The 23798-nt window shown below is 38.3% G+C and overlaps 1 protein-coding gene and 2 pseudogenes across 1 annotated transcript; 2 read left to right on the top strand and 1 right to left on the bottom strand.

The window, feature by feature from the left end:
* Positions 1-1857: 1857 nt before the first annotated feature.
* LOC141828504 (ATP-dependent helicase BRM-like) lies at positions 1858-15635 on the top strand (annotated as a pseudogene).
* A 1254-nt stretch (positions 15636-16889) lies between these two features.
* LOC141828505 (ethylene receptor 2-like) lies at positions 16890-19689 on the top strand (annotated as a pseudogene).
* A 3215-nt stretch (positions 19690-22904) lies between these two features.
* LOC141827065 (RING-H2 finger protein ATL1-like) lies at positions 22905-23796 on the bottom strand (the record flags this gene model as incomplete). Its single annotated transcript, XM_074714343.1, has 1 exon — positions 22905-23796. A coding segment is annotated over one exon (792 nt), but the record flags the coding sequence as incomplete, so codon positions are not given.
* Positions 23797-23798: the final 2 nt, after the last annotated feature.

Below are 23798 nucleotides of genomic sequence, written 5' to 3'. Positions count from 1 at the left end.
AGTCAGGAAATTGAATTTGACAACTGTCGACTATCTAATTTATCATTCATCCTCTTCTAACTATGTTTTGAGATTACGATGAACATTCGTTTTCTAAGATACAATAGTAAAATTGTTATCATCATCAAGACCGACCATGATGAATTGAGTTTATATCTGAATGCTATCATAGAGAAATTTTCAGGAACAGAGTGCACAATAGAGAAAAAGTAAGAGTAAGGAAGTGGATGTATTTCTATTCTTCTGTTCTTGCTCTTGTTGTGTGTCTTTTTTCTTCTTCCTCTTTTTCTCTGTCCATGGTCATAGTCTCTTATATAGAAGTTGTCAAATCCGAAATAATAATTAATGATCGATTAATGATCATTTATTAAAAAGAAACAGCAGTTGCACAAGATTAGCAAGGTTAAAGTCAGATACCATCGCGCTGAGCCAAACAAGCTCCTTGGTGACAACTCGTCATAAGCTTTGCATACATCTCGTCTATTAACTCGAAAAACTCAATTTATTCTATTTCAATTAACTATTTTTTAAAAAAATTTCATTTAAACTTTTTAATTCTAATTTTTTTAAACAATATTAATAGCATGATTAATATTAATTAATATATTTTATTTTCTATTTAAATTAATTATTAATCTATTTACTTTAAATTTTTTATTGTATAATTATTTCAATTTTCTATTCAAATTATTTTGTTAATTTATTTGTCTTTAACTTTTTAATATAAGCTTTCTATAAAGTTAATTTTATAATTTATTAATTTTGAATTATTTGATATTATTCTATTTTCTAATTTATTAATCTTATTTAATTTTTTCACGATCTTATTTAATTTATAAAAATTATTAATAATTTGTATGATAAAAATGACGGGTAAAATTAACTATTGACATTCCAAAGAACACGATTCGAGCCATGATCGGTTGGCCCAAAAGCAACCGCTTGGTCACGCATTATCCACCTGATCAAATAAGCCGAAAAATATTGTATCATTACTGCAGTTCACTCAACTTCCAATAAATCCCGATTCTAAGTCCAAAGAAGACTTGCGAAGCCAAACAAAATTACTTTATTAATGAAATAGGGGGCACAATAGACTCCAGCTGTAATTTCTAAATTATTTAACGAAGAGGCGTCAGCGGGGCCCGCCCCAAAACTGCCTTCGGTCAGTCGCCGAACTGCCACGTTATAAAACCGCTTGGTCAAACCGGTCAAAACTACTTTGGAACCATTAATAGATTCCTATTTGACAAAATTGCCCTCATCCGATCAGTTTACAACTATGTGAACGTAGGTCTATAAATGGAATTTTAATTCTGAAGATGACAAAAGCGGTTTTCTTTAATTTCTAAAACCAGGGGTATACGTCGTAATTTATTCGAATTTAAGGGGCTATTAAGCATATCATTTAACCTTGGTTGTGGGAGCTAACTCAGGTAGAATCCGATGGATGTCTGAAAAGAGATCGTGGAAAAATGAGCAAAAAGTGAGAATAAATGAGGAAAAAAGAACAAGATGAGGTGAGGTTGTTTTAGGGTTAGGGTTTGACCGAAGCTAGCACGTAATCGAGACCTTTTGTTTTTTCGTTTTTAAAATTCCGAGATCGGTCGCCGGCGCTCCGGCGGGATCGCAGTATTCCGAGGCGGCGGGTTTGATGGTTCAGCTGCCATCTGGCGTCTTCAAAGCAGCTATTTTTTGGGGTAGGTGGCCGGCAAACTGACTGGCGAGAGCGGTGTACTTCAGTCCACTCGGTTGCGTCGCGATCGGAAGTGTTGGCGGTCGGCTTTGACGCGTCTGCAGTTTTGGAGGGTTTCAAATCCGTAAAGATCGATCTTTGAAGGTGGTGGCGGATTGGGCATGCAATCTGGCAGCGGCCCCAGCCCGGCGCCGGCTCATCAGCCGCCGCCGGGACGGTCGCCACCGTCTTCCGCCGCGTCTCCATCCTCCTCGTCCTCCGCCGTCTCCGCTCCCAACCACCTTGGTCTCGAGTCGATGCAGCAGCGGCAACAGCAGCAGCTGGCTCATAGGCAGGTCAGTCGTGGACACCCGTTATTGTTTGTCTTCGTACCCTGACATGTGTGACAGTTGCGGCCGTTGCGTGGGGATCTGAGAAAAAGATGGTCGTCAATGTTTGTTTCCATATTTCGGGAAAAGTGGGGACAGAGCGTGTTCTGTAATTCGAGATCTTGGGTTTTCGGAGGATTCGCACTGGACGTAGCGGTCTAGATTCGCTGTATCCTGTGCTTTTCTCACCAATATCCTGTGCTTTTCTTACCATGCTCCTTGTTCGATTTTGGTATCGTTCAAGTGCTTCAACAAAGTACAGTTGAAGCCTGCCCTTCATCTCTGCCATCTATCAGTGATAAGCTGACTTCCCGGTTGGCAGGGATGAACCTCTTTCTCTCCTCTTCCTATATCTCAATCTGTGACGGATTTATTCAGCTTAATCTTCCATTTATCCTCTCTATCTGTCTCTAAGGCCTTGCTACTTCTTCGAATTGTATTTCGTTTTTGTTGCTTCAATCGATTCAGAGCTAAAATTATCGACTTGCATCCCAATTTTTGTTGTCTTCCCGAGCTTCGACTTCTTCCATACATTTGATACATTTATGATTTCAAATGGATTTGTTCATGACATTTATGATTTGAAATGGATTTGTTCATGTTAGATATCTTTTCATTCTTTTGAAATGCCAGAACTTGACTATATTTTTCAGTCTTTGTGACGTCTGGCACAGATACATAATACAAGATTTAGTTTGGTCTTATTTTTTCTGCAAATGGTTTGCTGGAGCACTGAGCCTTCATCAGTGGTTAGGTTCGGACATCTTCTTCCAGTTGCTTCTTCTGGATTCCTTTTTTTGATTATTTTAGATGTTCATGTTTTTGAACTGGTTTTGAGGATTGATCATACTACTTGCCAGACGTTCTGTCTATTTTGTTTTGCAACGCTTGGATTCGACTTCGTCTTATATAGTTCATGCTTCAGTCTATGTATTGGCCAGAGCTAATGATATGCACAATTGTCATAAGAAACAAAGTTTTGCTTTTTTAGTTGAACGTGACGAGCTTTGCTTGTATGTTTAGGCATTACTAGCACAACAGCAAAGTCATCATCATCAGCAGCTAAGGAAAGCTGAAACCGATCAATCTCATCTCCCCTATCAAGCTGGTGGTACATTTGGAATCTCTGGAACTGGATTTCTGGCGAACTCTGCCCCAAATTTGTCTCAATCGTCTAAAAAATATGGCAATATTCCTTATGGACCAGGTGCGTTGCAGCTTCGTGAAGAAAATCAAAGTAAAGGGCTTGGCGCGGGACAGCAAATGCAGAATCCCATTCATCAAGCTTACCTCCAATTTGCTTTGCAGTCTGCTCAGCAGAAATCTCATGGTAATTTCGCTATGCAGCAGCAAGGTAAAACCAATATGGTTAGTCAATCCGGAAGAGATCAAGACATGATCATGAACAAATTAAAGATGCAGGAACTTATGTCACAGACTGCTAGTAAGCCACAGATGCCCATGTTGAAGAGAACAGTTGAACAATTCGCAAATGCTGAGAAACAGATGGAGCAAGGTCGTACAAATCATGATCAAAGAAATGATCTGAAGCCTTTCCCAACAGATGCACATTTGGCTTCTGTTAACATGATAAGACCAGTGCAGTCACTGCTGCCACCAGCTAATGTGCAAATTTTTGCAAGCAACCAATTAGAGATGGTACAGATGCAAGCAATGCAGGCATGGGCTAAGGAACATAACATTGATCTATCTGTTCCTGCAAATTTAAATTTGATCGCCCAAATTCTGCCATTTATGCAGTCGAATGGAGTTCCTGCTGGGCAAAAGCCAACTGAAACTAGTACAATGATACAGCAATCTTTACCAACTTCTAAACAGCAGGCAATGCAGTCACCAGCTGGCAGTGAAAGTTCAGCTCATGGAAATTCAACAAGTGACTTGTCTGCCGGGCAGCATATGAAGCGTCGTCAAATGCTTCCATTGAATTCTAATAGTGCTGGAGATACCCCTAGCATCAATAATAGTATTTTGCATATGAAACAGCAGCAGTTTGCTGAGAATAGCCAGGTCAGTCAGAATGAAAGGGTTGTTCGACCTCCAACAGTGAGCTGCAGTGGTGCACAAGATACACATTTGGCAAATTCATCTGGTTCCATGAATCATACCTTAGAAAAATCTAATTATAATAGTACTTCTATGGTGAATAAAATGCAAACACAAAGTTTTAGGCCCTTGCAACAAGCGAATCAGCCCATCCCATTACTTGCAACTCCATCCAATAATATTATGGGTGCTCATAATCCAACTGATACTGGATCTGCTCAGACATCAAAACAACATTTTGGGTTCACCAAGAAACAACTTCATGTCCTCAAGGCTCAAATCCTAGCTTTCAGGCGTTTGAAGGTACTTGAAATTTTGCCTTTTTTTTTCATGGATAACTGTAATTTCTTTTTTGTTTTCCTTGGTGCATTTGCCATGAAATTCTCTATAATTCATAAGGTTATACTGTTTTCCTTTCAAGATTTTAAAGATTTTAACTAATAATTTTTTTATGTGTTGTCGACAATAGCGCGGTGAACGAAGTCTACCACCTGAAGTTCTTCAAGCAATCTCAGATTCTGCTTCAGATTATCAACCACCTCACGGCCCCAGTCAACCTGAAAACGTAAACCATGATTCAACAAAGACTGTTATAACCAGCAACAACGAGCACAGGAGAATCATAGAATCTAATAGCCAGAATCAGCAATCTGCCTCTGCGACTAAAAGGCATACTCAGATGAAGGAGGAACCTTTTTCCGGAGACGAGAAAACTGCATTTGCCAGTCAAATGCAAGTTTCTGTTGATTTAGAAAAGGAGCCTGCACACATGGGTTCTATTGGTAAGTTGGAAGAAACTAGCTCCAATGTCAAATCCGAGCAAGAGAGTGAAAAGGGAAGTCAAAACTCATCCTCCAAAGGTGATTGTCATGTTGTCAAGGAAAAAGGTACTCCTGCAGACGGTGGTAGTATGGTTCCTGGATGTGTGAAAATGCCTGCACCAACAAATACCACGGAATCTTCAAGAGATGGTGTTTTGAAAAAGTACCATGGCCCAATTTTTGATTTCTCATCATTTACTAGGAGACCTGACACCTTGGCATCAACGGCTACCAATTACTCCAGTAATCTAACTTTGGCTTATGACGTTAAAGATTTGCTGTATGAGGAAGCTAAATCTGTGCTTACCAAGAATCGAACAGAGAACTTAAAGAAGATTAGTTGGTTACTTGCATTTAACCTAGAGAGGAAAATAATTAAACCGGATCTTGTGGTACAATTGCAAATCGAAGAGAAAAAACTCAAACTATTCAATCTTCAGGCACGTTTAAGGGATGAAGTTGAACATCAACAGGAGGAGATAATGGCAATGTCTGACAGGCAGTACCGCAAATTTGTTAGACAATGTGAACAGCAACGTGTTGAGCTAGCAAGGCAAGTTCAACAGCTGCAAAGGACATCTAGAGAAGTTACTGAAATCTGTATTTCAGTGGCGTAAGAAACTCTTAGAGTCACATTCGGCCATTCGCGATGCTCGGACTACACGAAATAGAGGAATTGCAAAATATCATGAGAGGATGTTGAGAGAGTTTTCAAAGAGGGAAGATGAAGACAGAAATAAAAGAATGGAGGCATTGAAGAATAATGATGTAGATAGGTACCGGGAAATGTTACTGGAGCAGCAGACAAGCATCCAAGGAGATGCTGCTCAACGTTATTCTGTTCTTTCTTCCTTTTTAACCCAGACAGAAGAGTATCTCCGCAGGCTTGGGGGAAAAATTACAGATGCGAAGGGTAATCAAGAGGCTGAAGAAGCAGCAAATGCTGCAGCTTCTGCTGCACGTGCACAGGTTTAATAACGCTGGATGAATTATGCTCTTTGATCTCTTTTCCACTGTTTAATTATAGCACCATCATTACTGGTGACAGGGTCTCTCATCAGAAGAAGTCAGAGCTGCAGCAGCATGCGCAGGGGAGGAAGTAATGATAAGAAACCGGTTCTCTGAAATGAATGCCCCAAAGGACAGTTCTGTTAACAAGTAAGCTTGTCTTATTTTTTTGGCTATATATTTGTTTGAATTGGTATTTGTTTCTTATCTCACCTTTAAATTGTCGTGATCTATTGTCTCATTGCCTCTATATTTTCTGTTAGGTATTATAATTTGGCTCATGCTGTGACAGAAAGAGTTACGAGGCAACCTTCGATGTTGCGGGCTGGAACCCTGAGAGACTATCAACTTGTAGGTTCAATTTTCATAAGTTTTTTTGCATATGACTATAGGTTTGGAGACAAAATGATTTTATTTAGTTGTGTTTCCAGGTTGGATTGCAGTGGATGCTTTCCTTGTACAATAACAAGTTGAATGGAATTTTGGCAGATGAGATGGGTCTCGGCAAGACTGTCCAGGTTGCTAATTTCTAAATCTTCATGCTATTTAATATTGCTGATGGTACCACTTTTGTTTTCCCTTCTGGATAACAAATTTATACTACATTAGTGCATTATGCGCAATTATGTTTATTTTTGGAGACTGGACTTGTTCTTTAATATTTATTTCTTTGGAACATTTTTTGTCCATTTCAACTGAGTGCTTGTAACAAGAACGTTTGTAGCATGAATGTTTGACATACTCTGATGAAGCATTATTTGATCTGTGAGCTCAACAGGTAATGGCACTGATTGCTTACCTGATGGAGTTCAAAGGAAATTATGGCCCACATTTGATCATTGTCCCTAATGCTGTTTTAGTAAATTGGAAGGTAATGCCTTTGGTTCACTGTTTATTATTCTTCAATATGCTCATTTTCTTGGAAAAAAAAGTTAGGAGAATGGGCTGACACTGCAAAATGTTTTCAGAGTGAGCTGCTAAATTGGCTGCCATCTATATCATGCATTTTTTATGTTGGTAGCAAGGATGAAAGGTCAAAGCTTTTCTTTCAGGTTGGTTGGTGCATACCTGTTTTTTATGACAACATGATTTTCAACTTTTCTACTTTATGCACATGCCACTAGTACATGAATTTCTTTACAAGTTCATGTTACAGACAATGAAAATCCTACAGGTATCTACATTTAGCGGGCTATTTATTTGCCTTATATGAGAGTTTAGAGGCAAGGTGTAATTGAATTATACCGGGCCCGCCTTTTATATTCCAGTCCAACACAACATTAGACAAGAAAAGTGCAATGTGAGATTGAAAAGACTAGTTATTTTGATAGATGTTATGTCAATTATGCCCAGATCGTGGAGAATTGAGTTGCACTGAGCGGGTTGGTATATATATCAATAATATATTCATGAAAAGAGTTGTATAGCTATGGTATGCTGATTCTTTGGACATAATAATTTCTCATCATTAACAATCAAATGTAATGTATAGTTCAGTGTGTCCATCAACCAAATTGCTTATGATAGATGTATTAGTCTGATAATCACAATGCATGTAGTTCAAAGCTTGTAAAGCTAAGATGTTAGTGTTAGGTCACATCATCTCAAAATCTATGTTTATAGCATAAAAGCGAGCTACAATAGTTTGGTTCTTCTACCTCCGAAACAACCTCTAACATAAGTGTATATTCTAATGTAGAACATTTCCTCCAAGACAAGACTCTTTCCACGCTGTTAGCAATCTCAAACTCCAAAGCTTTGCTTTCATTGATTTGCATCAAATTCTTTTTTCAAATACTTTATACACTCTATGCCACCATGCATATCGTTGTGACTTGTTAGTCAGTCATGAAAATGCAACCAAAATAAACTGCCAAGAGTGCTATGCGCATGACTTTGTTTCAACTAAAAAAATGCATGGTCATCTGCACTTTAGACTTTAAAGGAGAGGGGTTGGGAGGAAAGATGTAAGTCATCTCATATTGAAGTTTCAAATAGAATATTGTTAAGCAATGTGGGGCTAAAAACTATATATTCTAACACTCAAGTAATTTGTTTCTATGAAACTTCACTTTGACCTTTACATGACTGACATTTTTGTTCTTGTTGAAGCTAATGATTCTGGCATATCCTCATATCCTTTCTTTCTCCACGTCCTTATTTTGTATCCTTATTACTACTAAAATACATTTCATAAGAACACAATATCAAGATAATAGTTGCTATGCTATATAAGTGTTAACTTATAATTTCTCTACTGTTCTTTTTGAAAGAAATGTTTTTTGTAGCTTGTTTTCTAAGTGGAGTATCTGTTCTTATCAGTTTAATATCAATCACAGTGGTTTATACAAACTGATAAATTTTTGTTCCATAGAATATAAATGGCGGTTAATGTTGATGTAACTTTATGGTAAAAGTTCCATAAAGTAAATGAAATAAATATAATACCCTTAGAAAAATAAGTTCCATAAGGCAAATGAATTAAACATTCCTTTTTACTAAAAAATAAAGTCTGTGTTAACAGAAACAAAATAAATGACCAATTATACCAACATATAGTCCACCCTTAAAAGCTGCATAAGTTGTTTCTTTAACTATATTTTCAAGAATAGAAGGTCTAATCGGCTAGCTGAGGATGTGTGAAATTTTTGGTTAAATTGATGATTGAAATTTTTGGTTAATTAAGACTTTTAATGAATTGGAAGTTTGCATGTACTTCAACACCATATTGCATCCGTGCTATGTTTTCTTTTTTGTTTCGTTGCAGGAAGTATGCGCTGTTAAGTTTAATGTGTTGGTAACAACTTATGAGTTCATTATGTACGATCGCTCTAAGCTATCAAAAATTGATTGGAAGTACATCGTCATTGATGAAGCTCAAAGAATGAAAGATAGAGAATCTGTTTTGGCACGTGCCCTTGATAGATACCGTTGCCAAAGGCGATTGCTACTAACTGGAACCCCTTTACAGGTTTGATCTATCTACCTTTTATATTGGTAAACAACTAGAAGTGCTTGTGACATTTTTATGCTACATATATGTTTTGCAGTATGATAGTTTTAAATATGTTTTTTTTTCACAAAGTTCTATGCTTAAGCTTGTTTGGTTGTGCATGCTTTATTATGGTTTCAAAAAGCGTATGCATGTGGTATGTGATTGACTAACTTCATAGTGCATATGCGACTTACATAGCCATATGTTGAAACATACACAGTCAAGTATTACAGTAATAAAAAAATATTTATTTTGATATCTAAAGTATTTATCACTTCCAAAAGTGTTTAAGCTAACACTTAACTAGTCACAAACTACTAAATAAGGTAATTCAGAATTTTAAGTAAAATTTGGTTGAGCTTAACATGGTTTAGATGTACGAAAATAAAATTTTTAACTGCACGTGCCAATTTAAAGATCTGCCTAGGTGACTGCAAATGAAATGCGGTCCAAGTGGTGGCTTTTAGAAACCATGTTTTATAAACCAAAATTTCATAAAATATTGCATGGTATATGATTTTTTTTTAGATTAGTTTTTAAAAATCTTACATCTAATAAAATTTTGGTTTATGAAACATGGTTTTTAATATTAGCATGATGTGTGAGGATGAAACATAGTTTGTTTCCCTTCCATACCACCAACACATAATTGTCACCTGTGATGAAGTTACATCCCTTCCATGAAAGGTTTGAGGTTTTCCTTGATAACAATATACTTCGAGCATGATTTTTGACCAGGCAATCTTTCCTGTATGTACTAGCCAATGCCAGGTTCGTCCTAGGTCATCTTCTAGCCTTTAGAATCTTTAGCGAGGCCCGTGTCAACTTGGATCTCATCTTTATCATTTTCTCTTTAATGACAACAAAGCTATAAAAAATTGTGTATTAAATCTGTTGATGAGTATGGTTTTCTTGTAAATTTGATTCTGCTTGCCATTTATCAAGATGTAGGGAACTAGGGATGAGTTGGTAGATACCAAAACTTCAAGATTCAGTTGATAAGATGATTAGTCTAGATTAATTTCAATTTGGACCTCAGACGTAGCCTCTTTAGGTTCCATGCCTATGTATGTTAACATTATTTTCTTTCTAATAAATTATATTTTTTTCTACATGGATTTAACTAATGATGTGGGTTTAAAACGAGCTAGTGGATTGAATTTTCCCAACTTATATGGTATGGGGATGACAGTTAGGTCATATTTAGACAAGGTAACTCTGATTTCAGATACGTGTTAAATCTGTTGGTTGAAAATCTATTTGCAGAATGACCTCAAGGAGCTGTGGTCCCTCTTAAATCTACTTCTTCCAGAAGTTTTCGATAATTGCAAGGCATTTCATGATTGGTTTTCGAAGCCCTTTCAGAAAGATGGTACTCAAAATGAAGAGGAGGATGAGTGGCTTGAGACTGAAAAAAAGGTGATCATAATCCACAGACTGCACCAGATTCTGGAGCCTTTCATGCTGCGAAGACGTCTTGAGGATGTGGAAGGTTCACTTCCTCGGAAGGTAATTGTAGTGTGAACTAGAATGCAAATTATACGAGAGTTTGCATGAAGCTTATTTGTTACTTTATTTGTGTAGATTCCAATTGTAGTTAGGTGCAGAATGTCAGCTATCCAAGGTGCAATTTATGACTGGATTAAACCTACTGGTACTATTCGGGTTGATCCTGAAGATGAGATGCGCCGTGTGCAAAAGAATCCAGTGTACCAGGTTAAAACATATAAGAATCTTAACAATAAATGTATGGAGTTGAGGAAAGTTTGTAATCATCCTTTGCTTAACTATCCTTACTTGAGTAACTATTCCAAGGATTTCATTGTTAGATCGTGTGGGAAGCTTTGGGTTCTTGACAGAATGCTTATAAAACTTCACAGAGCAGGTCATCGAGTTCTCCTCTTTAGTACAATGACTAAACTTCTTGATATTTTAGAGGAATACTTGCAGTGGCGAAGACTTGTCTATAGACGTATAGATGGTTCGACATGCTTGGAGGATCGGGAATCGGCAATTGTAGATTTCAACAGCCCTGACTCTGAGTGTTTTATCTTTTTGCTTAGCATTCGTGCTGCTGGAAGAGGTTTAAATCTCCAGACTGCAGATACAGTTGTCATATATGATCCTGATCCAAATCCCCAAAATGAAGAGCAGGCAGTTGCAAGGGCTCATCGGATTGGACAGAAACGAGAGGTGAAAGTCATATACATGGAAGCTGTTGTTGATAAAATCTCAAGCTATCAGAAAGAAGATGAGTTAAGGAGTGGAATAGCTGGGGATTCAGATGATGATCTTGCTGGCAGAGATAGGTACATGGGGTCAATTGAGAGCCTTATTAGGAGCAACATACAACAATATAAGATAGATATGGCTGATGAGGTAATTAATGCTGGTCGTTTTGATCAAAGAACAACTCATGAGGAAAGACGAATGACACTGGAGATGCTGCTGCATGATGAGGAGAGATATCAGGAAAATGTACATGATGTTCCTTCTATGCAAGAAGTAAATCGCATGATTGCTCGTAGCGAGGAGGAGGTTAGACTATTTGATCAAATGGATGAGGATCTAGATTGGACTGCTGACATGGTTAAACACAGTGAAGTCCCTAAGTGGCTTCGAGTTAGTTCTAGTGAGCTAGATGCTGTTACCGCTAGTTTATCCAAGAAATCTTTAAAAAACATATTGTCAGCCAATGTTGTAACTGAACCCAGTGCACTTATATGTGATCCTTCCTCTAGTAAAATGGAAAGGAGACGGGGCCGCCCTAGAAAAAATTATCAAGCTTATCAGGAATTGGATGATGAATATGGTGAAGATTCTGATATTGATTCAGAGGAGAGGAATGCATCTGAAGAAGAGGTGGGAATTGGGGGTTTCAATGATGAAGAGTTCATTGATGATGATGTTTTACGCAGCCACAAGATTCAAGTTACTCAGGGGATGGGTCGTGATAAAAGGGATCATGCGTCCTCTCAAACAATGGTTCAACGGTCTACAAACACATCTTCTGGAAGTGGCAGATTGTCACAACCTCAAACTCCCATGTTGTCTTCACAAAAGTTTGGATCTCTTTCTTTATTAGAAGCCAGGCCTGGTCTTCCTTTGAAAAAGATGGTAGGTTAAACCATATCTTACCTTTTTTATGTTCTTATTCTATTTGATACTTGATTGACTTTAGTTATCTATGGATTTGTCAGTCTGAGGAACTAGAGGAAGGTGAAATTGCAGTCTCAGGTGATTCTCACTTGGATCTGCAACAATCAGGTAGCTGGCTTCATGACCATGAGGATGGAGAGGAAGATCAACAGGTTTTGCAACCAAAAATAAAGAGAAAGAGGAGTATAAGGATTCACCCAAGATATAATGTAGAAAAAGATGATAAACAATCAGATATTGCAAAAATTGCTGCACGTGGTTCAAAACTGCCAAAGGTTGGTAACGAATATGATAAGCCGTCAAGGACCGGAAAACTTGAGTCATTTTCTGATGCTGGTTTAGGGAAGCACGGCACAACTAATTCGTCATTGAAGCACAAGCATAATACATCAGCAAGAAAGATTTCACCTATGCAAATCTCTGGCAGATTAAGTTACATTTCTGGTACAGCCGAAGATGGTAATGGACATTCTAGAGAAAGTTGGCATAACAGGGCCAACAATTCTGGTGGCTCTACGCACATGGGTGCAAAAATGTCTGACATTACACAAAGAAAGGTAAGCTCCATTGTCTTTTAGCTGTTTTAGAATTCATACCATTTTTGGCAGTGAGGAATTTTTTGGGTTCACCATCTGCAATATTGGGGGGCACAAAATAGAAGAATCGAATTACGACCAGTTAGCACAATTATTTAGGAGAATGAATTGGGGTTGCAGAGTTGCAAAGGTGGGAATATTGAGAAGCTGTGCAGGATAATTATGAGATTACCTCAAAAAATGTAATTGTTGTGTTGGCATGGTCATGATAAAGTGAGAAGAATAAAAAAAGACATAAGCATCTTCAAAAATAACCAATAGATTCTATAATTAGGCAATCAACACTGTGTCTGGATGAAGTTAGTTCAAAGAAAGATCCAAATGATTTGGTTCACTGTAAATATGACTTCACTTGGAGTTCAAGTATATGCTGTATGATCCATCCTGCAAACTTAATAGTTGGGACTTGTGGCTACTTGCTCTATAATATTATTCTCCAACAGTTGGATGTGCAAAACAATATATCTATTGTTCGATCACTAAAGCTCAAAAGATTTCATTCTTTTCTTATCTAGCCTCTGATGAAATTTGTTTTTTAATCAATTTCCTTCTAGTAGAAAATAGTAGTTTAGTATTAGCTTGCTGACATTTAAACAGCATACTGTAGATATTATTTACTGATCATATTAACAACTTATGTTTTTTGTTCACATTTCTACTTAATGTTTTGTATTTCATCTTCATGTTGAGCCGACTATTTGGGGCTTTTTGCTTTGACTGCTGAATATAGAATGGAGTTAATAGTTATTTGTTTATTGTTCTTTTACTAAGGGTTAAATGCAGTTTAGCATTTGAGTTCCAGGTGTCTTAATTAGTCCGTAGTGCTTATTACTCATCTTGCTGTTGTTGAAAGTGCTCTAAACAACTCAGTTTTGAGTTACTTACTGTCATACTTTCTTGTAGTGCAAGAATGTCATTAGCAAGCTGCAGATGAGAATACATAAAGATGGTAATCAAATTGTGCCAATTTTTTATGATTGGTGGAGGAGAAAAGAGAAACCGTCTTTTGCTATTAGTGCTGCAAGTGGCAATAACCTGGATCTTCAGAGAATCGAACAGCGCGTGGACAATTTGGAGTACAGTGGTGTAACAGACTTTATAGCAGATGTGCAATCGATGCTGAAAACTATAGTTCAGCATTGCAACTATACATACGAGGTACAGTCGGCTTCCTTCGTTTCCAAGTTAATTACTTCTTTAGAGTAGCAACTGATAAATCTGTTGTGCAAAATGATTGCATATTTGTTTTCCAATTACTTTTTTTTTTCCTTATGATGCATGATTTGTTACGTGTGCCGATCTTGCCAATGGCTGCATGATATTTCTTTGTTAACACAGTCGATCTATATAGCATAGTGCTTTCTTCTCTATGTTGTTGTGCGAGTATAATTATTTGGAAAACCAAGCAAAACTGAACCAACTTGAAATGTCTAGTCGTGGATATAACCTAAAAGATCCAATCTGAACCCTGAACTGATTGGATACATAGGAATATGAAATTATACACAATCTAATAATTATTGGTAAAGTAGCATAAAAGTTCAAAACAATAATAAATGCCCAAATATCGATTGTATTCTGCTCACAAAAAATTTGAAAGAACCCAAAAATAAAAAAAAAACAAACAGAAGATTGATCCACAAGACTGCTCTTCTCTTGTTATTTTTCTCTGCTGTTAATTTGTTCTACTGTGACATTCAACAAGTTATTTTTTAAGATTGATCATCGTGTGGCAAATTTTTTGATCGGTTAGCCTTTCATATTTCAGTTTGGTTAACCTTTCTATATGTAATTTTGTAAGCCTTCCCTCATCTTCCCCACTATTACCTTCCTTCCAAGTATTTATTGAACATCTGCTTGTGAGCATTATAAACTTTCAAGAATGTTTGGTATTAGGAATCATTATGGGTTAATATTATCCTGATCGCGTTCCTCTTTTATCACAGGTGAAGTGTGAAGCCGAGAAGCTCCAAGCTTTGTTCTTTAATATCATGAAGATTGCATTTCCAGATTCAGATTTCCAGCAAGCTAGGAATGCAGTTACATTTTCTAATCCTAGGAAGTCTGCAACAACGCCAGCTGGTTCATCACATAAACTAACCACCAACAAAATCAAGCAGCACACACCCATTAACAAGTTGGAGAAATCCTCGCCTCCGCCAAGATCCTCACCTCATATGGCCACTCCTATGGACAATGAATGGAGGACCAAGTCGACATCTTCCAAGCAGCCGAAAGATTCGAGGCTGGTGTCCGGGAGCAGGATAGAGAAGGCACCTGAACCTTCACAATACCTGCCACACCCCGGTGATCTGGTCATCTGCAAGAAGAAGAGGAAAGAAAGAGACAAATCCTCAGTCAAGCAAAGGATCGGCCCCGCATCACCATTGAACCCCAGTCGCTTCGGACCACTTTCACCAACCAGTTCAGGAGGCATGAGCTCCGGGCCATCTTCCTCAATCAACCGAAACTCCACCCTTTCAGTTCCAAGAAATTCCAATTCAGCTCTCCAGGCAAAGCATACATCCAGCTTGCCACATCGCGAGATGCAACGGCCCAACGACGGGCACAGGGTTTCCTCCGGCATAGCAGATATACAATGGGCTAAGCCTGTAAAAAGGATGAGAACAGATAGCGGTAAACGGAGGCCGAGCCAGATGTGAGTCGAAATTCGATGTATATATACCTGTATTATTGTATCCTTCAGTTAATTAGATCGTCGATATGGTAGTAGCCATTCTACAAGAGAAAGTTGCTTTTGTTCCCTTTTGATTCCCCATCTCTCCTTTGAACCCTCATAGCGAAGGCAGTGGTGGTGGTAATGGTTGTAAGATCTCAAGACCACATTGATGAATGAGAATTAACCTCCGCAAAATTTATCGTTTCGCCGGCCGCGACTCTTTTCGGCTGTCGATAGCTTTTTGATCTCATGCAGTGTGGAAACATCAAGCGTAGGTATGTTCAAGAAGAAGATACGTTGTTGTTAAGTTGGTGGACTTGTGATATGAATATGGATTCATAGTTTGTTTCATGTTTTGGTTGATCTTGGAAAACGATGGTGGAGAAGTTTGTAAATGATGTTTTTCTTTTACATTTTTCATCTTTTTCCCTGATTTAAAAATTGATGTTTCTATTTTGCTTGATTGTTTTTAGCATCTTTTGTGTTTGGCAAAAAAAGTGCGATATATTTATTTTTTAAAATACAATTTTCTTTTTAAAAATATAAAATAATAAAAATGATAGCGTTTGCAATTACCGAACGGATAATTGAGAATAGTAGAATAATTGGTCTGTTATAGAAAAAGGGTGGGGGCTTTAGTTGTAATTTCCAGAACTCAAATGGGCGGATTAAGAATTACTCAAAATTTAAATTGTGCCCTTCTGATTAAAAAGCAGAAGCTCAATATTAAAATATATTGATGGAGAAGCGCGAGCGAGGAGGCGAGCTTCGGGCCTTCTGGCGATGGGGATTTTTAAATCTCCCAATGCTTCTGCATCCTCCGATTGGCAATCGACGGGCGGGACAATCCTTGCCTGGAACGCAGCGGAGTCCACGTTCAGTGTCTCTCCCGATTCGGCATCGGAGACAATGCGGCGTGACGCGATGTGATGTGGGCATGGATTCCTAGAACTCCACAAGCGAGAGCAGCGACCGCGCGCTCCCGTTCCCGGTGACCTAAGTGCTCCGATTTGGTACAAGGTAGAGTCAGAAATTTCATTATTTTGGAGGATCGAGCGTGGGAGCGTGCGAAAGTTTGGCTTTTGAAGGGATTTGTTTCCTCGGAGATCTTTCGAACGGTGGTTCTGTGCGGGTGATAGTTCTTGATTCTTCTGTTTATCTTGGCTCTGGTTTGATTTTTCGCTTCGATCGGCTTAATCGATTTTGTTAGAAGGGTTTCGAGCTAGTTCACGCTTCCAATCCTAAAAGAGGAATTTTGAACAATGATAGACCAGTAGACAATTCTTGAAGAATATCTTCTCACAAATTCAGATTGCTGGTTTATATTCTGCCAAAAAGTCTACCAATCTGCTTTCTTTTCCTTTTATTTTTGGTTTCCTTTTTGAAGAATTTGTTAAGTATTTGCGTTCTTCAGGCAGGCAGCGAGCTGAAGCAGTTCCATCCAAGTTGCTTGTGTTCGAAGCCTTGCTGATATCTTATTTCCTGGGAGCTTGGAAGTTTTCTGAATGGTCATTTTTTAGTATGTTAATGCGATGAAGTTTCTTATCCAAACATCAAGAGCATTCTACCATGGACTGTTGCTTCTGCCATTACTCTCATTTGGTTCTGCTACGGAGCTTGAGTTTCCCCTCTGTGATTGCGATGGTGACAGACTGTGGAGCATTGAGGGAATCAGAAACTGCCAGAAAGCGAGCGACTTGTTGATTGCAGCTGCATATTTCTCCATTCCACTTGAGCTATTGTACTTTGTTACATGCTCAAAGCTGTTCCCCTTCAAATGGATCCTTTTTTCAGTTCAGCGCGTTCATAGTTCTTTGCGGATTGACCCACTTGCTCAATGTGTTCACATACAAGCCCCATTCCTTCCTCTTAGTGTTGGTTCTCACCATTTCCAAATTCCTCACAGCATTTGTCTCCTTCTTGACTGCAATAACCCTCTTGACTTTGATCCCTCAGCTTCTAAAAGTCAAATTGAGGGAGAATTTTCTTAGGCTAAAAGCTCATGAACTGGACCAGAAAGTAGGGCTGATGAAGAGGCAGGAAGAAGTGAGCTGGCATGTGCGAATGCTTACTCAAGAAATCCGGAAATCACTAGATAGGCACACCATTTTGTACACCACCCTGGTTGAACTCTCAAAGACTCTACAGCTGCAAAATTGTGCTGTGTGGATGCCAAACGAGAGTAAGTTGGAGATGGTTCTTACTCACGAGCTGAATAGGAACTCTTCTGACTTTTGTATACGTTTGATTCCTATGCATGATCCAGATGTGATTGAAGTCAAGAAAGTATGATGGTGTCAAGCTACTGAAGCCGGATTCTACACTAGGTTCTGCAAGCAGCGGCGCAGCTGGTGAATCAGGGGCTGTTGCTGCAATTAGGATGCCTATGTTGAAAGTTTCTAATTTCGAAGGTGGAACACCTGAGGTTTTTGAAGCACACTATGCTATATTGGTTTTGGTTCTTCCTAAGAATGATACTAGGCTTTGGAGCCACCATGAGCTAGAGCTGATTGAAGTTGTTTCCGATCAGGTTGCTGTTGCCCTGTCCCATGCTGCAGTTTTAGAGGAATCACATGTGATCAGAGACAAATTGATAGAGCAAAACAAGGCTTTGTTACAGGCAAAGCAAAATGTAATGATGGCAAGCCAAGCATGGACCTTATTCCAGAAGGTCATGAGCCAAGGAATCAGGAGTCCTATCCATTCGATCATGGGTCTCCTGTCACTCATGCAACAAACAAATTTGTCTCTTGAACAGAGGCTGACAGTGAATGCTATGGCAAAAACGGGTAATGTCGTTTCCACTTTGATCAATGATGTCATGGTGATCAACAGGGAACACTTTACATTGGAAATGAAGCCATTCCAGCTACAATCACTGATTAAGGAAACTGCTTGTGTTGCTAGGTGTCTTTGTGATAGTAGGGGCTTTGGTTTTGAATTTCTGGCGGAGAATATGGTGCTTGGTCAGGCTATTGGTGACGAGAGGCGGATTCTTCATGTTTTGTTGCATATAATTGATGGTTTGCTGAATGGATTTGATGGTGGATGTTTGACTTTTTGTGTAAGGAGTGATTCAGAGCTAGCAGATTGGGAAGATGGAAGAGGGATTTGGAAATCAAGAGTACCAAACGTGTATACCTTCCTGAAGTTTGAGTTTACAATCACACAATCATTTGGCCTGTATTCAAGCACGTTAGTTCAGCTTAGCAGAAAGCCTTGCAGGGAGGGTTTTAACATGGGTTTCAGCTTCAGCATGTGTAAAAAAATTGTACAGGTAAATCAACTTAAATCCAACTATATGATGTGTACATGGATAATTTTTCTAAATGTCAGATTGATTCAGAATTTCTGATATCGTATAAGCTCTTCTCAAGACCTCTTCTTCTTTATGTAATTTCTTTATCTTGGTGATCTTTTACTCGATTCTTGATTTTGTGAGCTTCATTTTTGTCAGTATCAACTTCATATGACTTGAAACATCCATATGTTTAAACCTAGAATCCAAATTTGCTGCTACTTAAGTTAAGCTACTTCCAAATAAGATGACATCCTGTAATTTTTCATAAAATTTGTTTATGCGCATATGCTGCAGCTGATGCAGGGAGAAATCTTTATAGTTCCAAGTTCAGATGGGCTACAGGAATGTGTAACGTTGATTCTCCGCTTACAGAAGCAACTTTCCATGGTAATTTCTGAATCAGGAGCTTCTTCAGAGAGCCATCATTCATTTTCATCTCTTTTAGAAGGCCTCAAAGTTTTAATTGTTGATGACAGTGCCATTAATAGAGTAGTAACGCAAAAGCTTCTGACGAAGCTTGGCTGCTGTGCCTTTTCTGTATCATCTGGTACTGAATGCCTGAGCTATCTCGATACCTTTGACCAACAATTGCAGCTGGTTATTTTGGACCTCAGCATGCCAAATATGAATGGCTATGAAGTTGCCACGAAAATTCGGAGTTCAAGAGATGGGTGTTGGCCTTTGATCATTGCTTTCACAGCAAGTACTGATGATCATGTTTGGAAGAAATGCATGCAATCAGGGATGAATGGTCTGATCCGGAAACCTGTTCTTCTACCAGATCTAGAGAAGGAGATCCTGAGAGTGTTTGAAATAAACTGTCAGTTTCATGCACAATAATTTTTGTTGAAAGCAGCAGCATGTTGTGCATTGCAATAATTAAAATCAGATTCGGGTTCATCTTCACTTAAAAGTGCAAGAAGTAGCAGTGCCAGGTATTTCAGCAAATTCATTTTATCAGCGTCACTTCTTGTCCATTAACTGAGGTCTATCCAAGATGATGCTTCAATCATTCAACAAGATTTACATCATCCTGGCTCATTATAGGTAGGTACATGATCTTCTTTCTGTATTATAAGATTCTATATTTTACCTTTGAACTTTAGAACGCATATGAGAAACAGTTTTAGTACATCTTCCTAACTTTCACAGTAGGAATTTTTTTCACAGTTTAAAATGCTGCACATCTAGCAGTTTTTTTTTTTTTTTTTGCTTTCTCATTATTGTGTGCTACAGTTTGATAGTTATAAGGATAAAGTTATGGTGATCAAAACTAGGATGCCTAGTCCATCTGGAGCTCAATCAGTTCTGTTAAAGAGCAAATACTGCTCTCTTCAGCATATCAATTGCATCATTACGAGATTGAAATTTTTGTTGTGATAGCTTTTTCATAGCTTATGATTGTGTAATTTTTTTATTAGCTGATGGAAGACTCCCATATTAGGACCATAATCACTATGAACTTAGTCATTAGACTATTAGATAATGTCTGATCACATGCATTGTGTATCTAGAACTTGATGCAGTGTATGCATTTGGTATCTGTTTCGGACTTTGTGAATTAAATACTCATTTAACATGATCTGTTGTGATTACGATGACAATCTTTAACACAATCTCAAATATTTTAAGTGCCACTTAGAGTCAACTCAATTACACAACTCCTCACTTCGAGGCATAGCACACGAAACTAGAGATTTGTAATCTTCTTGTTCCTGCAAACCCTTTTTATTTGGCCATATTGTTCACCCTTTTTACATACTTAATAAGTCACTTTATCCTTTTCTTCTAATGCTTTCAGAAGTTTTATATGCTTTAATCAATCTATGTTATTCTTATTTTCTTTCAAACTTTCAATGATTTTATCGATTTGCCCCAATCTTGTTTTTGAAAAGTTATCAATGATAATATTGTTGTAGGTGGGAAAAACAGACTGGATCGATTGAGAGTGGGGCAAAGAACGACATGGATTCTTCATCGAAAAAAGAAAGTTTTTGTCAAGCTTTAACATGTGGTGCTGTCTAAAGGTAATGTAGTTTGTAGAGAAAATTGCTAGTATTCATTGACTAATAAAGCAATTCGATTAACAGAGGAACGAACACATATAGATCCAAAGGGGCGATTGCAAAACCATATTTGGTGTACAAAAAATTTGAAAAGTCCCTTTGCTATCCTATTTCTTGAAGAGTAATTTTGGTTGTTAACATTTGTTGCATTATCGTTCCCTTGCAATATAGATGTGGTATCAACAACCCTAAGTTTGGATTCTCAATCTTGAAATTCTTCATTAAGTAGGTGAATACTTGTATCCCTTGCACATCATTTGTTTTCAATCTTAGCGAATGAAATTTACCTTTGCTTGTTTTGTCTTGTCTTTCTTGCAAATATACTTACATGAACATGCTTCGTGAATCAGTGTGATGTAAGAACATCGACTTTGAAGTGTGCTAGAGAAGACTGAAGGTGTATGCATGATGCCTTAACCTATCAATTAGTCGTGCTTTATCGTTACTTTGAAAGAAGAGTATAGGATTGCTTCGAATCATTTTCGCATACACGGGCATTATGTTTCTTTATTCTTAGCTCTATTTGCCTACATTACTTATCATTTCTCGCATTATATTTTTCTAAACCTTTTTTTTAGTTGGTTACATCTATTTTATCTCGATTGAATGATCTATACGAGGCAATATCACTTGACTTCATGGCAAAAAGAATTAGTAGGATTAAGATATGTGCCCATTAGTTTACATGAATTTCGATATTAGTTGTACAAGCTAAATGTACTCTTCTTCAATTTATGTACAACTTTGTGATCTTTTACCTCTTCCTTGCCCTACTCCTCTCGCTCCTAGGAGTAACTTCTACCTTAGAGGAAGGGGTGAAGCTCGTAACTATCCTCGTGTCATCAATCTACGACACACAAGGAATGAAGCTACCGTTATCGTACGGCTTCGTTCGATGTTTCTACACTTAGAGGATTCAAATTTTCCCAAAGTATCGACGTACCACTCGTTTGATTAGTCCTTCACAAAGACATACAACCAAGTTTTTGAAACCCTCCCTCATGTCCATTAAAGCATAATAATTCACAATCATAGGAAAGCTAACTTGTTAGTTTAATTCACAATGACATTCAAAGTAATTTATAAATAAAAAATATGTTTAACAAATCTCAACATGAACACAAAGAAACAAAAAATACAACAAAAGTATAATCATTTCACATTAGTTGACCCTTGTGTTGTGTTTTTATTAGTCAACCGACGCAACTTTTTAGTCTTCTCAAGGAAAATTCTAAGATGACTTCAATTAATTACCATAAATTTACGCCATCCATTTATTTCATCATAATATATTCTATTCTTTAAAAATGGTTAAACCCAACTTACAACTTCCTAAATGACATTTCAAATTTATGTTTTAGTCAAATCTACTTATTTTTTTAAGCATCACAGGGACGTTTGGAGACAATAAGAGAAGCATAATTCAAATTTCAAATGGAACGGATATTATAAAAGTCAACTTATAAATATTGTACTTAGAGAGTTATATCGGACAAAATTCGAACACTTAAATTACTAAAAAAAATTTCTCTTTCTATTTTTTTTTTGTCAATTTAAGCTTTATTATGATTTTTTTTTGTCAAACTCATCCTTACCAATTTTCATTTAATTATTTTGCCATCATGATCACTAACAAGCCAAGCCACTTCATAATCAAAGTCGACTCTCAGCTCTCGACATCCTCATTTTCAAAGTTAGAATTTCTTCGTTGCCATCATTTTCTTTCTTTTTTTTTTTTTGAAAAGTTTTATTTTGCCTCTCAAAATTCAGCTTTGAACTGTTGTCATTTCGTTATTGACTATTAATATTAATATTTTTATTTTAAAAAAAAAACAATATAGTGACTGTTGAATATAATAAGATGATGTTATCCCCCTAAATGAACGGACAACAATGTCAATAATTGTGTATTAAGGGCATGCTCCGATAGCATGATTGAATTGAATTATTATAGAATAGATTTACTGTAGTGGTTAAGAATTGAATTTCCATAAAACTGAAATAATACTTTTTTAGTGGTCTAATTGTAATCTTTAGATTTTATCTCTTATTGCTATCCAGATATGTTTCTATATGTGGAACCGTTAAGATGATGGATTCCACTTTTACTGTAATATATTAAGAACATGAGTTTCAAAAATTATAATATAAAAATTAAAATTATATTATCTAAATTTACTAACAATATTAATTCTACTCTCTTCAATTTCACATTTTTTTTTCTTTTTCTTATTTTAAAAAATTAAACCATTAGGAGAAGGCCGCGGCGCTGCTCGATCGCCGGTGAAATGGAAACAACCCCCACCGGACTCTGGCGGCGCCGCTGCTCCCTTCGCCGCCTCTTCCGATGGATGTCGCCGCTTCCCTGAAGTGCGGGTTCTGCGACACGATCTTCTGCACCTCCCCGTAGAGCCGGCGGTCCGCCACCGCCGTGTCAACCGAGAAGGACCGCCGCATGGGCGGCGCTTCCGGCGGCAGCCGCCTTGCGCCGGTGCTCCCGTGGCGCCGCAGTTGCCTCCGCAGGTCCACCTCTGGCTTATCATCCCTCACGTCGATCGCCACGTCGCCGGAACGAGTCCCCTGAAGTCCCCTGCTACTTCGGAGGAAAGCAGGGAGTTTGTCGACGGGGACGGCGGCGGCCTCCGGCGTGATGCTCGCCCGGCAAAGCGGGCAGTTAGCGTTGGATTGGAGCCACGTGTCGATGCAGTCGACGTGGAAGACGTGGAAGCAATCCGGCAGCAGCCGTACGGTCTCCTCCTCTTGGAACTCCCCGAGGCAGACCGCGCAGTCGCCACCGCCGGCGGAGCCGTCGGTTTCCTTCCGGTACCGGAAGGTCGGGATCTGCCGTATCTCCGACTGGCCGAGGCCGCGGCTCTCAACCGCGAACATCATGAGGTCGTCGCGGAGGCGGCGCTGGGAGCGGTCGAGGGCGTCGGACCTCCGGCGCCAGAAGCAGCACCGAGCGGCGAAGAAGTAGTAGCCGAGGACGAGGATGGCGGCGAGGAGGACACCGACGATGGTTACGACCAGGATGGGGATGTTAC

The sequence above is a fragment of the Curcuma longa genome, chromosome 4, assembly GCF_044706935.1.
Source record: "Curcuma longa cultivar G26 ecotype Majalengka, Jawa Barat chromosome 4, ITB_CL_G26_1.1, whole genome shotgun sequence".
Classification (NCBI taxonomy): Eukaryota; Viridiplantae; Streptophyta; class Magnoliopsida; order Zingiberales; family Zingiberaceae; genus Curcuma; species Curcuma longa.
The sequence above is the reverse complement of the archived record's forward strand: the minus strand, read 5'-3'. Positions and strand labels throughout refer to the sequence as shown.